At 34.3% G+C, this 15,575-nt stretch overlaps 2 protein-coding genes, 1 non-coding gene and 1 pseudogene across 3 annotated transcripts; 3 read left to right on the top strand and 1 right to left on the bottom strand.

Moving 5' to 3' along the window:
- Nucleotides 1-2: 2 nt before the first annotated feature.
- TRNAD-GUC (transfer RNA aspartic acid (anticodon GUC)) lies at nt 3-74 on the top strand. Its single transcript has one exon. It is a non-coding gene; the product is annotated as a tRNA-Asp (tRNA).
- A 310-nt stretch (nt 75-384) lies between these two features.
- LOC145594607 (peroxisome biogenesis factor 10-like) lies at nt 385-6,059 on the top strand. The gene is made up of 11 exons (XM_081650929.1): nt 385-732; nt 827-858; nt 2,244-2,333; nt 2,735-2,829; nt 2,938-3,136; nt 3,263-3,332; nt 3,427-3,505; nt 4,718-4,851; nt 5,146-5,237; nt 5,490-5,572; nt 5,663-6,059. The coding sequence occupies exons 1-11, from the start codon at nt 558-560 to the stop codon at nt 5,763-5,765; spliced, it is 1,152 nt and encodes a 383-aa protein (XP_081507055.1). The 5' UTR covers nt 385-557; the 3' UTR covers nt 5,766-6,059.
- A 518-nt stretch (nt 6,060-6,577) lies between these two features.
- On the bottom strand, nt 6,578-9,727 carry LOC145594599 (small ribosomal subunit protein uS2y-like). Its single transcript, XM_081650919.1, has 5 exons — nt 9,482-9,727; nt 8,194-8,456; nt 7,893-8,090; nt 7,460-7,655; nt 6,578-6,888 (listed from the first exon to the last, which is right to left on the bottom strand). Exons 1-5 carry the CDS (start codon nt 9,606-9,608, stop codon nt 6,788-6,790), a joined length of 885 nt encoding a protein of 294 aa, XP_081507045.1. The 5' UTR covers nt 9,609-9,727; the 3' UTR covers nt 6,578-6,787.
- A 2,740-nt stretch (nt 9,728-12,467) lies between these two features.
- Nucleotides 12,468-14,756, top strand: LOC145593986 (small ribosomal subunit protein uS3z pseudogene; annotated as a pseudogene).
- Nucleotides 14,757-15,575: the final 819 nt, after the last annotated feature.

The raw sequence follows: 15,575 nt of genomic DNA, 5'->3' as shown, positions 1-15,575 counted from the left end.
AAGTCGTTGTAGTATAGTGGTAAGTATTCCCGCCTGTCACGCGGGTGACCCGGGTTCGATCCCCGGCAACGGCGAATTTTTTTTTAAAATTTTCAGTTTTAGTAATAATTCAAGTAACAAACGGGCATAACCAATAAGTAAAAATGAGATAAAGTAGTCATTATTGAATTTGTGTAAAAAAAAAATAACATCATTATGTTGATTTACAATCCTAAATATAGTTTTTAATTTCATGTTAAATATTTTCTAATCTACTCGTAATTTATGAAATCATGGTCTAACTAGTACATCGATTCAAAGTAGTCATACGAGTTGTATCTTTGAGTCCGTAGTAAAATGGTCGATGGAACTTAAATACTACCTTAACCATACCTCCTAATTCCTAACTCCAACTTCATCTTACCACTAAAACTAAAACAAACACAATCTCAATAACATAAAAACCTTGTCCTAACTACCTCAACCAAAATCACAAATTCCAGCATCTAATCTCCTCAAATCACCCCAAAAATTATCAGCAAAATCTTGAATTAGAGGAGAGAGAAAGAGAGAGTAAGATGGGAGAAGAAGTGAGAATGGACCCCACAACCACCTCTAGCAGCGGCCAACCTGAACCGATACGCGGGTTTCCGGCAGCAGCGCAGCCGGAAATCATGAGAGCCGCCGAGAAAGACGACCACTACGCCTCCTTTGTCTCCGACGCTTGCCGCGATGCTTTCCGACATCTCTTCGGTTCTCTTTCTCTCTCCTCTAATTTCTTACTTGTAATTTCTTTGCTTTGTTTAGTTTTGAGATGTTAATTTTTGTATTTTGGTTGAGTTTTCAGGTGCTAGAATTGCTGTTGCTTACCATAGTGAGGTACGAGGTTGATCACTTGCTTTTCAGTGTTAATCTTCAGTTTTATTAGTTTTATTTTGATAATTGTACTTTATGAATTGCTGAAAAAGGAAAATAAAAAGTGAAGTTAATGTTAAAATTGCAATTATATCAAATTTAAATTGGGGGACAGAGAAGGAAGGAATTAAAAAATTGGGGAATATCTGATGAGTTAGCTAGGAGAAGAATCGAAGAGATTTGGTGTTTATTACAATCATATGTATGATGAATATAGAAGTCACTTGGTGGGCTGCATTTGTTTACTGTAATCGAATCTGCTTCTCGATTTACATGATTATCGAGTAATTGTACAGTTGAAGGAATGTGTGGCAGTTGGGGGGGGGGGTGTTGGAGGTTGAATTTCTTAAAACAACAGTAAGGACCGGGAGATTTTCGGCTTTAATGATAAAGAAATTGTTGATCAGCACAAATTAACTACAATGTAACAGTAAATTGAGCTCCAATATCATCTTCATTCATTGAATCAAAACAATTTCTTACATTGAAGTTTTACAGAAGAAAAATGAAGAGAGAATTTGAGAGGAAAAATAAGAGAGAAAACTAAGAGAATTTTTCTCATACAAAAGTTGTGATTACATGACTAAAGCATGATCTAAGATAAGACTATATATAGTCTGTTAATACAAAGCAACAAAGAACTACTCCGTAACTAATAACAAACTTCTTGCCACGTCATCCCGTGAATCAAGGAAGTTAGTTACAACGAACTTTTCATCCAGAATCTTCCAGAAGCATCTCTTCATCAAGACCTTGAAATGCTGACTCAATAATTGCTGCCAATGCTGTTGCTGTAATTTGCTGATTGTTCTGCTGACTTGGACTGGAAGCAGAGCTGGAAGCAGGGCAATCTCCAATAAATGAAAAGATTGTGGTTACACCTGTCTGGAGCTAAGTGTGTACCGTGATGGAGAGCAATGGCTTCTTCTGCAAATAATTGCATTTTCCTTAGGAAGAAGTAAAGCGTAGTAGTAAGGTTGCCCTTTTTTGACTGCCATAGATTATACCTGCTGCTACTGAAACTTGCTTAACCGAGCCTTCAAAGTTAGTTTAACTTAGCATAGAGGAGGGAGCTTCCAAGGTAATAAGGTGGGAGTGGGAGGCGGAGAAGGGGAAGCGGGTACCTGTGATTTGGAATTAATCAAAGCAATGTTCTATAATGGCACTCAGTAGTATAAGAGAAGGTTGCTAGGGACATTCTTAGTGAAATTAAGGTTTCATTGGAATATACACGCATATCTCTCTTTCCATGTACTCCAAATGAGAAAAATATAATTCATACATATTTGGTTCATAATCTTGATGTATAACAATTGAGACCCTTACCATGGAACATCAATTTTGTGCAGACAAAACTTCTAGGCCAGATGCTTTATTATATTCTTACAACAGGTGCGGGCCAGCAGACTTTGGGAGAAGAGTACTGTGATATAGCTCAGGTAACTTTGGTTTTGATTATCTTTATATAATAATAATTTCTATGTTTGCATCATTTATGCTCCTTCGGCCTCCAAATTATATATAATGCTGGTGTTTTTTGCATTTGCCTGAAGATGCATTGTGAGTATGAGTTAGCTGTATCAAGTGAATGTATTCATAAACATTAGAAGAATCTTGTGTGCCAACCAAAGTTATTGTTGTTTGTTATGTAACTCTGTCTAATCATTTTCATTATCTTTGGCTCTTTGCTTCTCTGAATTGTGCTGGTCATTAAAAATTTTAAGAATTGGTTATTTTCTCAGTGTCTTCTTATTTTACTTCTAAAACCTGTCTAACCTTTAAACTGATAGTTTGTTTATAGGTAAAAGTCTATACATGACTTACATTGATGATATTGCAGATTGCTGGATCTTATGGACTTCCTCCTACTCCTGCTAGACGTGCATTATTTATTCTTTATCAGACAGCAGTTCCTTACATTGCTGAAAGAACAAGGTTTTGTCACGCTCCTTGGATTAAATCATGTAGAACACCTTTTGCTTTCTCATTTTTATTCTGGTGATTGGTTTTATCTGAAGAGCTTCGATTATTGATCTTATGCAGCTCCAGAATTGCTTCCCGTGGCATGTTCCTCACTGAATCACATTCTGATGATTTCAGTGTTAGCAATGCTCCTTTGAATAGTCAAACAGGCAGTGAAACCCCAACATCGTCTACATCGCAGGTCTCAAGATCATCCCTTTCTAGATTGAAAGAAAGATTAAGACGATTGCGGCTGTACATAATTCAGAGATGGCCAACAGTATGAAACATCTTCTCTTTTGTGATACTAAACTCTTGTTTTTACGAGCCAAGCACAATATAGTTGTTTAAGTAGATAAATTCTAGTGCCTTTGTGCTAATGTCATGATTATTGTGTGGTTTTCAGGTGCTCCCAGTAGCACGTGAGGTTTTACAGCTGTTTCTTCGAACAAATCTTATGCTTTTCTACTTTGAAGGTGCTTATATAAATTGTTTAAATCTGAGGAGTTATTATGCATGATTACACTGCAGAAATTTAGTGATGTCATTATTGATATTGCTCAACTGCAGGACTTTACTATCATATCTCAAAACGAGCATCTGGAATCCGTTACATGTTCATTGGTAAACCATCACATCAAAGACCAAGGTAAGTGTGCCGAGATAGTTTGGGAAATAAAGCATATTACTTTTACGAGTACGTAATTGGAAACTGTATTGCACAATTTTTCTTCATCATCTTAATATGTAGCATGTGGTTTTTTTTTTGGCATTGCACCAATTTTTTTTTTTTCTTCTCTTTCTGCTTCAACTTAAATGAGATGAACTCTTGTAGATATCTCATATTTTCCATTGGTTTTTCCACGTGTCTCATAAAAGTTTATTGAAACTATCATGTATTGGAATTGAGATTTAAGACATATATGCAATATTTGCTTATTGCACTACACTTTGTATGGCATAAACACTTTGTAATTCGGGGGAACAAGTGTTATGAATATAAATGGCAGCGTTTTTGTTGATAATAGCATAGTGCCCGTACGATACACGGTTTATAAATCAAACTATTAATTCCGTAGGAAAAAACAATTAATAATAAGTTGTGAAAAAGATATACTTCTACAAATATTTTTGAAATTAAATAAACAATAATAACACGTCCATAAATATATAAACTGTGAAAAATATTTATCATATTGGAAATATAATCAATTGTTTGGAATCAATCAAAGTCAATAAAATATATTATTAATAATTTATATTTTATACAATAAAAGATATTGAAATATGTAAATCACAAATAAATATCTTTCCTAGGAAATGATGTCAATCCTGGTGTCTGTTTTAGTATTATGTTATTATTGATTCTTGAATGGAGGCCCTAAAATATTCCTAATTTAGTTACGTGTGCTATTGACCTCTTTTTAAGATGTTTCTGTATTCACTATTAGATATCCATAAAGTTACTTCTATCATTGCATGTGCTTCAATGTTTTGGATACATCAATTAATTTTTCTTTAGAGGAGATAAATACGGTAACATATGAATTGATGAATGGAGCCTTTGTATGGATGAATGAAGTTGGGTTTAGCTCTTAGTTAATTTGTCCTGCACGTAACAATCTTTGAGAAGGAAATGTGAAATATATCACTTTTATTTAATTTGCACAGCATCATCAGATGCATTGTATGTCTTTACCTGTGTACATCAGCAAATGCTTTTTTCATTACCTTTGTTTGCATGCTAGTCTAAAGAAGTACCTCTTTAAACTACCTGATATATTGAGAATTTGAAATCATCTCCTGATAATATTAGAGCTTTACAATCTAGTTCTAATCCTCTCAATGTGATCTGCTGCAGATATCAAATACTAGGAGTTTTCCTTCTAATCCAGTTATGTGTCATTGCTGCTGCAAGATTGCGGCAGACCAATTTATCTTCCCTTGGAGGTTCATCTAGTCAGATGTCTTTTGGGCCTTATCAACAGTCAGCAGGTTCCTTTTTATTACCTTGAGCCTTTTATGTCTCATGATTTGTTGCGAATTTTTTAAGGCAAAGCTTTAGGCAGGTTGATAAGAGGTTATACCCTATATATGATTTGTTACTCTTTTTCATCATCTTGGCATAAGTTGGATCAGCTTCCTCTCTCTTCGCCTTGGATTTCCTAGGATAAAAGTGAAGAGGTTGTCTTCAATCTACTATAGCTTATACAACTAAGTTGAGAAGAAAATGCTATAATGATGCAAATGGATGGTTTGTTAACTTAATTTCTTACTGTTTCTATGCAGGAAGAGGAACACCTGTTCTGAATGAGGAAGGGGACTTGATCACTGCAGAGTCAGAGAGAGCCAATTTTCTAGCCGAGTCTACATCATCTGAGGTGATCATTTGACCTTCGTTTGATGCTGAGATTCTTTTATTACTAAAAAAAATGGGGTCAGCTTTATCATAGGAATTTTTCTCACACAATTGTCTGAATAACCATGATCCAATCATTATTGGTCAAATTTGAAAATATTAGAATATCTTTTGCGTTCTACTCCACTTTTTTCCTTGCTAATTAGTATTATACAAGTACTTGTATTTCGTCTTCTCTGAGACTGCATACTTATACTACCCTCTTTCTGATCAGGCTAAAGGAGCAAGTAAATGCACTCTTTGTCTTGGTAATCGTGAGCATCCCACTGCAACACCTTGTGGCCATGTATTTTGTTGGTATTGCTTCTTTCCTCTACAGGACTACTCTTACCTAAACCTTTACTATTCAGATTTTTTATGCGATGGGTCTGCATGCTTTGTATGTAGGAACTGCATCATGGAATGGTGCAATGAAAAGCCTGAATGCCCTCTTTGTCGGACTCCGTTGACACATTCGAGTTTGGTTTGTTTATATCACTCAGATTTCTAGACCACCATGTCGGGCGTAATCCAATGGTGAAAATGTGCATTCAATTTTGGAGGAAACTGATATAAACAAGACCAACAGCATTTGCCCCATGAGATCATTTGGCTTATGCCTTGGTAGGGTATTCTTGATGTTTACTTGGAAGGTTGAGTGAGTTAGCTATTGACTTATTGTACAATTCAATATTGTTTGAACAAAAAACTACATAATACCACTATTGTATTCCTGGTGTATTTTATGATATCTGGCCAATTATTTTGTTTTATTTATTTATTTATTTATTTATTTATTTATTTATTTATTTTTACGGGGATATCTGGCCAATTTGGGTACCTAAATTATTTAATCTGTACATAAGTGATGAGCAATAAAAATGTCAAAAAATTGGAAATTTTATCCTTGTCCTCATTTCAATTACTCCATATTTTATTCCGTCTCCAAGTATTCTCCTCAAATATATGTTTGCCAATTACTAATGAAAATTGGTCGCAATTGTGCCAATTATGGGTTGCGATACAAGCATCAGTACACTTTAACATGGGTGTACAAGCTTCTACCATTCTACCAATGGTGCCTGCAATGATGACTATGATTTAAACTATGTCTCAAAAAATTTTAAAAAAAATGTAAACTTTACACAAATTTATTAAAATTCCCTAAAATACAATCTTACTTTTAAATTTTAAAAAACTCATCAGACTGATTGAATTTTAAGTGTGATAATGCTGTGAGGCTGTGATGATACAATTTCTTTGGATAAAGAAAAAAAATCGTGGTTAACAATGAATCATAATTATAACAGTAATAAACTACCATACTATAACAAAATGACATTAATATCTGAAACTCCATATAGATAATAAAACTATCTCGTTAAAACAAAAACTGATTGAATTACAATCAGTGGTGTCACATTACTTCATTGTCTACAACTAGAAGTGTATCAAAGTGTGTAGCTTTCAATTCAATGCCAAAATTTTGAGGGTTGCCTTTGAAGAACAAGATTTTATCCTCTGCACTACTGCTCATTGCCATCCAGTAGCGGGTGGAGCAGCAACCTCTTCCCAGCCTTCGGAAATTGAAGATACTGGAGCTTCTGCTGATACTGCTGTTGCTGCTACTGGAGCTGTAGAAAGCACAAACAAAAATAATCACAATAGGCACGTCACAGTTTCCTCTCACCTACTCACAGCTATGATTTGTGATTCTACATACATAGTCCAACTCTTTCATCTACTGGAAGTATATTTTAATTATTTGCTATTTTAATACACTAGAACAGTGTTTGCTTAACTCATGATATAAGATTTGGTATAGGAACGCTACTCGGTACCTAGTTTTAAAAATTGGGCTGAAAATGAACCACTTCCACATATAAATTTGCCTTTCTCAGATTGCAGCTGTGGAATTCCAATGTGAAAACGATATGAAGAGGGGCTAATTCACCAGTCCCCTCACAACTGCAATCCGAGAAAGGCAAATTCATACGTATGGGTATATGGTGATGCACCATATAGTGTATATGAAAGAATGAAATCATCCACTAACTCGAGAAATAAATGCTGACATTCCACTATCAAGTTAAAGCACTAAATGTTGGATTTAATAAAAAGGCTGACAGTTCACTATGATTTTCCATAATCAACAGTTGCAACAGAAAATTTAGCCCATCTATGAAGAAAAAGAAATATGGTTACCTGGAGCAGTAGCCCACTCAGCATCAGAAACTAGAGGAATTTGACCAGCTGAAGCAATCCCCTCAGGAAGTGGAGCAGAAGCCCACTGGTCTCCAATGAGAGCAGCACCACCATAGTCTCCGTAGTCAGCAACAACAGCTTCTTCCTCTTCTGCTTCTTTTGGCTCTTCTGGCTCTCGGTGGAAGAACAGGTCAACCTAGACAAAGTAGGTATATTTAAATCAGCTAAACAGACAAAGTACTCAATTACTGCAAGATAAACACTTCTTGTGAATTGTAAATTAAAGAGGTAGAAGTAAGTAAATAGTTTCACTCTATTACACTTGTGCCTCAATACATTTTGCAAAATGAAGAGGTGGTAATATCACAAACACAATTTTACTTAAAAGGCATCAGTACAATGCCCACAAAATAATCACCCAAAGCAAACTCACCATAACATCCCATTTCTGTCCAACGCCAATGGTTCCACGCATTTGAAGAACCATCCTAGCCAATAGCCAATACAAACAACCAATGCTGTGCCTCCCCTTGTTGTTAGCAGGGATGGCAATGTCAACATAACGCATGGGGGAATCAGTGTCACAGAAAGCAATGGTAGGGATATTTCCAAGAGCACCCTCTTTGATAGGCTGCAGACAATTCAATGATATACATCAGAAGAATGAACAAGACAGCAATAATGGATGAAATATAAATTCAAAAAATGTTAGCACATGTAGATGAGGCAATAACCTGATGATCGGTACGTGGATCAGTCAGAATGAGAAGACGAGGTTCACAGAAACTGGTCTGAAGCTGATTGGTGAAGGTTCCAGGAGTATGCCTTCCTGCAATAGCCTGGGCTCCAGTGTACTGAGCAAACTTCATCACAGCTCTCTGACCGTACGGCCTAGCTGACTGGACAATAATGTCCTGAGGGTTCTCAATAGCTACAATAACCCTGGCAGCCATTTGAAGTTTTTCCCATGTCTTTCCCAAATTAATGATGTGAATACCTGATAGTACATATTGTCAGATTAAGATATGGTGTAACATCATAATAAGAGATAAAGTACAAGAACTTCAAATTTGGAATCTGAACCATAATACTGTAACTAATATCCACACGGAATTTGGAATGTTGCTGGGGAAATAAAATTAGAGACATCTAAACCAATCAAAAAAGGGAAAAACGACCTTCCCCTCTTACATACATTCAAATAAGGCCATGTCAACACACTCTTAAAAGATATTTGTTTGTTAGAATGCAGCTTGATTCATTAAAAGATAACCAAAGAATGAAAATTCGAAAAGTAGTCACCTTAACACCATGTCATGCAGCTTGATGAACAATAATACCATAACAGGGTATGTATAATACTACCAGTCATAGATTTTTCCCAGAACAATACACACTGGCATAAAAGTCTTCGAATATAAAATTTATAAAGCCAAAACCTATAATCAATCGAATCGACTCTTCCGTTTGCCTACCAAACCACATATTGGACAATTGAAATGGGTGTAAATACTTGAGTCAAACCCTTAATGCATTAGAGAAAAGGACTAACCCAGCATATCCATATTATATGGATCCTTGTATTCAGAATCTAACTTGTCCAATCCATACAGCCTAAACCACAGCTACTCGTATTTAGTCGTCACATTACTAATCCGAATTACACTATCAACGTGACTATTAATTCCAAACAATTGGAAAAAATAAGCTTAAAATAATAACAGCATTGCAAGCGCAATATCCAAAATAAGTAATAACCACATCAACATTCCTCTTATACAGAAACAACTGCAAATTAACACCTTTAAATTGCATTGCATTTGTTTCAAAAAACCAAAAAAAACCCATCAATCATAACATCAAATTCTATCTCATTAATCACTCTAAAACAGTTCTAACACAAAAACAAGTAAACCCCAGAAAATAAAACACAGATTTAAATCTAACAAACAAAATACAAGACAAAATAATATGATTAATTCTTATAATACTCAATAAATTCATTCAGAATAAGAGAGATACCGTCAGAACGGCGTTTGTGGATGTAACGCTCCATCTGAAAATCGCAATTTTTGGTGCCAAGATGAACATCAGCAGAAAGCATCATTTGGACGCCTTCCTCTTGCGGGGTCAAACGTCTTGACTCCATTGTTGTTGCTGCTGCTGCTTTGATTTTCTCTCTCTCCTAACGAAGAAAAAAGGGTTTCGAGTTAAGGAGATGGCCAGGTTGAAGAGAGAGTGTAGGCAATAGCTCGGCAGTAAAGAAATGAAAATTGGTGAAGGAAATCAGCACAAATACTGCAGCAAAGCCCAACGTCTTCTACAAACCCTAATTTTGTTTATTGACTTTACTACCCTCTCCACTCTTTATTCTTGGGCTTATTTTAAGTTGAATCTTGTTAACAAACGCCCTCGGGGTGTTAGATAAACATGGAAAATATTTTCTAAAGTAGTATCGAATAATCAAATAGGTTAGAATTCTGATTTATATAAAAAACCTAATTTTAGTTTGTACATTTTAAAAATAAATCGCCATTATATATGAATAAAAATAAAGATTACGGATATTTGTAATTTAAAATCTTTTATTTTACATCAAAATTACGATATAGTATCTGTTCAACGTCGTCTAATTTATACTTCAGCGTAGGAGGTCATTTGATAGGTTTTAGCTGTAAGGTAGAAGGTGTAATATTTAAATTTCAAAAATGTTAAATATGATAGCTCTAAAAAAAATGACATCATCATTGTATTTTCTAAAGTAGTATTGGGAATGCATGCTAAAAGCATGCGTCGATCGGTGTAATTTATGTTCCTTCTAATATAATTCTTCGACTTTTAGCTTTCTTATCCAACGCCCCAAAGCGTTCGTTAGTTTTTGGATCTTGTTAACGAACGCCCAACGCCCCCGGGGCGTTAGATAAGCATTGAAAATATTTCCTAATGTGGTATTAATTTGGGAATGCATACCAAAGTCACGCGTCGGTCGGTGTAATTAATATTCATTCTAATCTAATTTTCTACTTTTAGCTTTCTTAACGAACGTCCTCGGAACGTTCGTTAGTTTTTGCCTTTTAAGTTAATATAACTAAAAAATATTTAGCTAGTGTAAATGGTGTGAATATGATTGTCTTGGATTTAATTTAGGTTGCATAATTTATACTTGTATTCATATGAAGTAATGTTAATGTTTATAAGTTTATGATCGTAAATGAGGGTGTGCGACGTGACCTATAACACATAATAATCCTTCATCTAATAACTAGACCTCAAAATTGGATATTCATTGTGTGTTTTAGTTACAACCTCCTTTTATTGATATTATGCATAATAGAATTCTAGCTTTTAAGATGCCCTTGTAAAGCTTATCTAAGTTTAGTTTTACTTGTTTCTAAAAATAAAAAAAAAAGTTTAGTTTTATTTAATCATATTGTCATTTACTTGTTATGATCAGGTAATTGATAGCTATTTTACTCTTCCCTTCTCTTGACCTTCTTCATTCATTCTTTCTGATCATTGTTAAAAAATTATCTTTTCTCTATGTTTCCACCACTTAAAATTACTTTCAACAAACTAGTATTCTTACTAATGTGACTACTCTAACTTCTAATAAACCTTACTTGGCCATTTGGCCTTAATCTTTTGTTTCATCCCTATTAACATTGCAATCAGAGATAGTCACGAGGTTAATTAGTTTAGGAAGGATTGGTAGCAGACTAGGTAAGGATTCATAACACATAATTGGATTGAGTTAGGTAATGGGTTTGGTTGGTTTGCTCGCAGCTCGCAACTTCTAATAAACCTTACTTGGCCACTTGGGCTAGATCATTAAATCATATGGAGGAAGTATTATAATGATAGGGCATAGCTAGATCAATATGAATTTGAATTAGATAGATTTAATCAATTCAATCAACTGCGAATTTTACATGGTCTGATTCTTAAACATAAGATGTTATTTTCGTATTTTTACGTGGTACTTAATGGAGTTATTAAACACAAACTTTATGTATATGACTACACTCGGAAACAAACGATGCACTTCAAATAACGTAGATGTATCTAAGCAAACTTGACCAAATGGTAAGGATTTAACCTCATGACTTAAAGGTTATGTGATCGAATCCCACTAAAACTCGATAAAGATTTTCTCTAACTTCCAATAAGTCTTACTTGCAAAGCTAAACTAGATAGACCGCTAAAAACAATATACTAGTACATCACCAAATGACAAAATGTACAATTGTGCTAGTGTCATTCATCAATCGAAATTCGCACATATTTCACATGCGCACAACATTAAAAATGATTAAAATGAATGTTTAGGGTATATTTAGCCCAAAAAAATGGGACAAATTCAAATTTATTTCCAAGATAAACATGAAAATATATCTTCTCTTAGGGCTTGTTCTCATTGACTGAACTGAACTGAACTAAACTAAAATGAACTCAGCTGAACTAAACTGAACTCAACTGAACTGAACTCAACTGAACTGAATATTTTATAAGAGAAGGAAATTAGGAGCTTAACTGAACTGAACTGAACTCAGCTGAACTGAACTGAACTGAAATGAATATTTTACAAGAGAAGGAAATTAGGATCTGATCTGAACTGAACTGAACTCAGCTGAACTGAAGTAAACTGAACTGAATTTCAACATAAGAGAACAAGCCCTTAGTCTCTCATAATATATTATCTATCTTTTTCTATAACTAACAAAACTGAAAAAGTAAGGTGACACAGAAATGAATGCGTAAAGTCAAGAAGAAAAATTAAGTGGGGATCCCTCCAAAAATAAATCCTCGCAAGTTGCAACATTCAATATTCAACAAAAAAGTGTTACCCAGTGAACAACTTAACGTCCACACCAAAATCATGGTCCTCTCTCACGAGTTCCAGAATTTACTCACATGTCAAAACTTCACTCTCTTCATTCTTCACAGTACTTCTTACTCTTAGGGTTTTCTGTTTGATCAGAGCTCTTTTACTGGAAACATCCAATCAATTATGGCGACCCAAATGATCAAAAGTCGAAAGGTAATTAATTTCAATTTATAAGAATAATTACATCTTCCTTAATTCTGTGATTTAAACTTTCCAATTGAATGTGATATTGCCTATTTGGGTTTTTTTAGCAGTTAATTAATGTTAAATGTTAGCTTTCATGATCAAATTTCTGAACTTTTGACATGGGTTTGATGAATTTTGATGTAGTTAGTAACTGATGTAGTGACAAATTAGAGAAAAATAGAATATAATGGCTTTTGTATTGCTTGTTTATTATTCATCAATAGGTTGAGTATTTATACAAAACCTAAGAACATAAGATAGGAAACAATTTTCCTAAAAGATATACTTAAATAATATCTTAACATATAATAAACCTAAATATATTATTCTCCTAATAAGATCAATACGGAAAATATATTACACATATATTTTCCGATATTATCTCTAACACCCTCCCGCAATCGTAACGGCAGTAACACGAACGTTGCGATTGGAAATACTTCAAATTGTTGAAGCCGAGATGCACACTCTTGTGATGTCGCCTTCAATTTTTTTTCTTCTTCAATGATGAGAACGTTCATCTTTTCGAACTCATCTGTCATCAATCAAACAGGAACGTCATTCTTTTCGAACCTGCAAATATAACAATTTTTGGTTTTTCCAGAGCAAAACCGAGCTCCAATCAAATATTGGTTTTTCAGAGTAAACCACACTCAAATTTCTTATTGGTCTTTTAGAGTAAACCACACTCAAATCTCTTATTGGTTTTTCAGAGTAAACCACACTCAAATCTCTTATTGGTCTTTCAGAGTAAACCACACTCAAATCTCTTATTGGTTTTTTAGAGTAAAACCAAACTCGTATCCAAAGGAGCAAAATATCCAAAGGAGCAAAATCATGCTCGAATAAACTCACTAAAAAGAAAAAAATTGCATAGCGGAATTTTTGGGTAAAATTTATGAATCCCGCCGGTGAGTTTAATTTTCTAACCCACCGGCAGGGGGAATTTTTGTGAAGTATCCCAAGATTTAACCTGCTCTTGATACCATGACAAATTAGAGAGAAATAGAATATAATGGCTTTTGTATTGCTTGTTTATTATTCATCAATAGGTTGAGTATTTATACAAAACCTAAGAACATAAGATAGGAAACAATTTTCCTAAAAGATATACTTAAATAATATCTTAACATATAATAAACCTAAATATATTATTCTCCTAATAAGATCAATACGGAAAATATATCACACATATATTTTCCGATATTATCTCTAACATGTAGTGTTATAATGCAGAACTGAATGGAATTCTGACAAAGAAATTGGCAGAAGATGAATTTTCTAGTGTTGAAGTGCGTGTCACTCCTATGTTCTTGGTAAATAATTCATTTATCTTCTTATATTATATTATACAAATGGTGTTCCATTTGATTTTGTGTGTATGTGGAATTTGATTAACTCTTTGTAATTTGATAAAGAATGGGAATTTCTGTCTGTAAGGCAAAATTCGGAACAATTGATTTATGTCTCGAACTAGTTTGGTATTCATGTAATGTGTGATAAGTGTAGAATGTAGCCTGATCATCTGGAATAAAATGTTGAATTGTAGAATTGGTATATTCAGTGCTGTTTTTGTATTTGCACTCCATTGTTACGTGTTGCATATTTTCTCAATTCGGAACAATTGATTTATGTCTCGAACTAGTTTGGTATTCATGTAATGTGTGATAAGCAGCTGTAGCATGTTAATAGATCATTTGGAAGAAATTGTTGAAATGTAGAATTGGTATATCAGTGCTGTATTTGTATTTGCACTCCATTGTTATGTGTTGCATCTTTTCTCAATTTGGAACAATTGATTTATGTCTCGAACTAGTTTAGTATTCATGTGATGTGTGATAAGCTGTAGCATGTTGTCTCGAACTAGTTTGTGAAAGTACAGTTTCATTTTAGTTGGGGTTATGGCAATGTGAAGACCTGGCATCACGTTTCAGTGCCTAGAATGTAACAATAATCTTGCCTGTATATTTTCCTATTTTGTTACAAGAAGGGAATGAATTGGGGTTGATATTGGCTTTTTAGAGATTCAACAAGTGCTGATAATTTGCTTTTTTAACAATTCAGGTGTCAAAGATCACAGGATTAGGGAATTTATCTCTGTTGTGCAGAAAAAGGTTTAAGTTTCCAGAGAATACTGTTAAGCTCTATGCTCAAAAACTCAACAACAGTGGGCTTTGTGCCATTTCTCAGGCTGAATCATTGCATTGCAAACTCCTTGGAAGATAGGCTTTTAGGAGGTACAAATTGCTGCTTTTTAATTGGTTTTCTATGTGCTAAATTGCACATGTTGATCTTGGTCAAATGCTCTTTATTTTTCCTCTCTTTTTCTTTAGGGGTTGGATAGGGTTATTGCTTACTACCTGATTTGTCTTGTGATTGTATTCTGTAGTATGTTTTTTGTGAATTGTATTGAATTTGTTTCCTTCAGTCAATTGATTTTCTTGCATTCCTGTCTAATTGTGGAAACTTTACTCCTGTTGTATTGTCATCTTTACAGCGAGTTGGTTCAACTTTACAACCTTTCTCGTGTCTGAGGATGACTATACTAATCAAATCATCCACCCATCAAAGCTGGAAGACTTAATAGTGTTTTCCAGAAACAGCTTGGATGTGAAATATTGATTGAGATCAATCTTTGACTCTTAAAAGAGTAGGAAACTTCTATCCCACTTAGGGCATGCTTGGATTGGGGGTAAAACATTAAGGGGGTAATAAAAGTCAAACTTGAAAAAACAAAAGTAATTAGAGGTGTTGTTGTAGGAGACATGGTGCTTACAAATGAAATAAACTAGTTGTGCCATGAGAAAAAGAGAGAGATGGAGGAATTATTACTCTCATAATGAGGGTAATAGTTACCCACCCTCCCCCTAGTGTAACTATTACTCCCAAAATGAGGGTATTGATTCCTCTTTCTTCACCTCACACCATACCATCACTACATAATCTTCTTACAATCACACCATCACTATCTCCTTCTTCCCTATTTTCACATTCATTTTGCTTAGTTTGACTTTTATTACCCCCTTAATATATTACCCCCAATCC

This window comes from Chenopodium album, chromosome 19 (genome assembly GCF_948465745.1).
Source record: "Chenopodium album chromosome 19, dcCheAlbu1.1, whole genome shotgun sequence".
In the NCBI taxonomy this organism is placed as follows: Eukaryota; Viridiplantae; Streptophyta; class Magnoliopsida; order Caryophyllales; family Amaranthaceae; genus Chenopodium; species Chenopodium album.
The sequence above is the reverse complement of the archived record's forward strand: the minus strand, read 5'-3'. Positions and strand labels throughout refer to the sequence as shown.

Coding starts and splice junctions, on each gene's coding strand:
- LOC145594607 (XM_081650929.1), top strand. CDS start 558: ATGGGAGAAGAAGTGAGAATGGACCCCACAACCACCTCTAGCAGCGGC. Junction 4,852..5,145: donor GCCTTATCAACAGTCAGCAG/GTTCCTTTTTAT, acceptor GTTTCTATGCAG/GAAGAGGAACACCTGTTCTG. Junction 5,573..5,662: donor TGTGGCCATGTATTTTGTTG/GTATTGCTTCTT, acceptor CTTTGTATGTAG/GAACTGCATCATGGAATGGT.
- LOC145594599 (XM_081650919.1), bottom strand. CDS start 9,608: ATGGAGTCAAGACGTTTGACCCCGCAAGAGGAAGGCGTCCAAATGATG. Junction 8,091..8,193: donor ATCCACGTACCGATCATCAG/GTTATTGCCTCA, acceptor AATTGTCTGCAG/CCTATCAAAGAGGGTGCTCT. Junction 7,656..7,892: donor GACAGAAATGGGATGTTATG/GTGAGTTTGCTT, acceptor TACTTTGTCTAG/GTTGACCTGTTCTTCCACCG.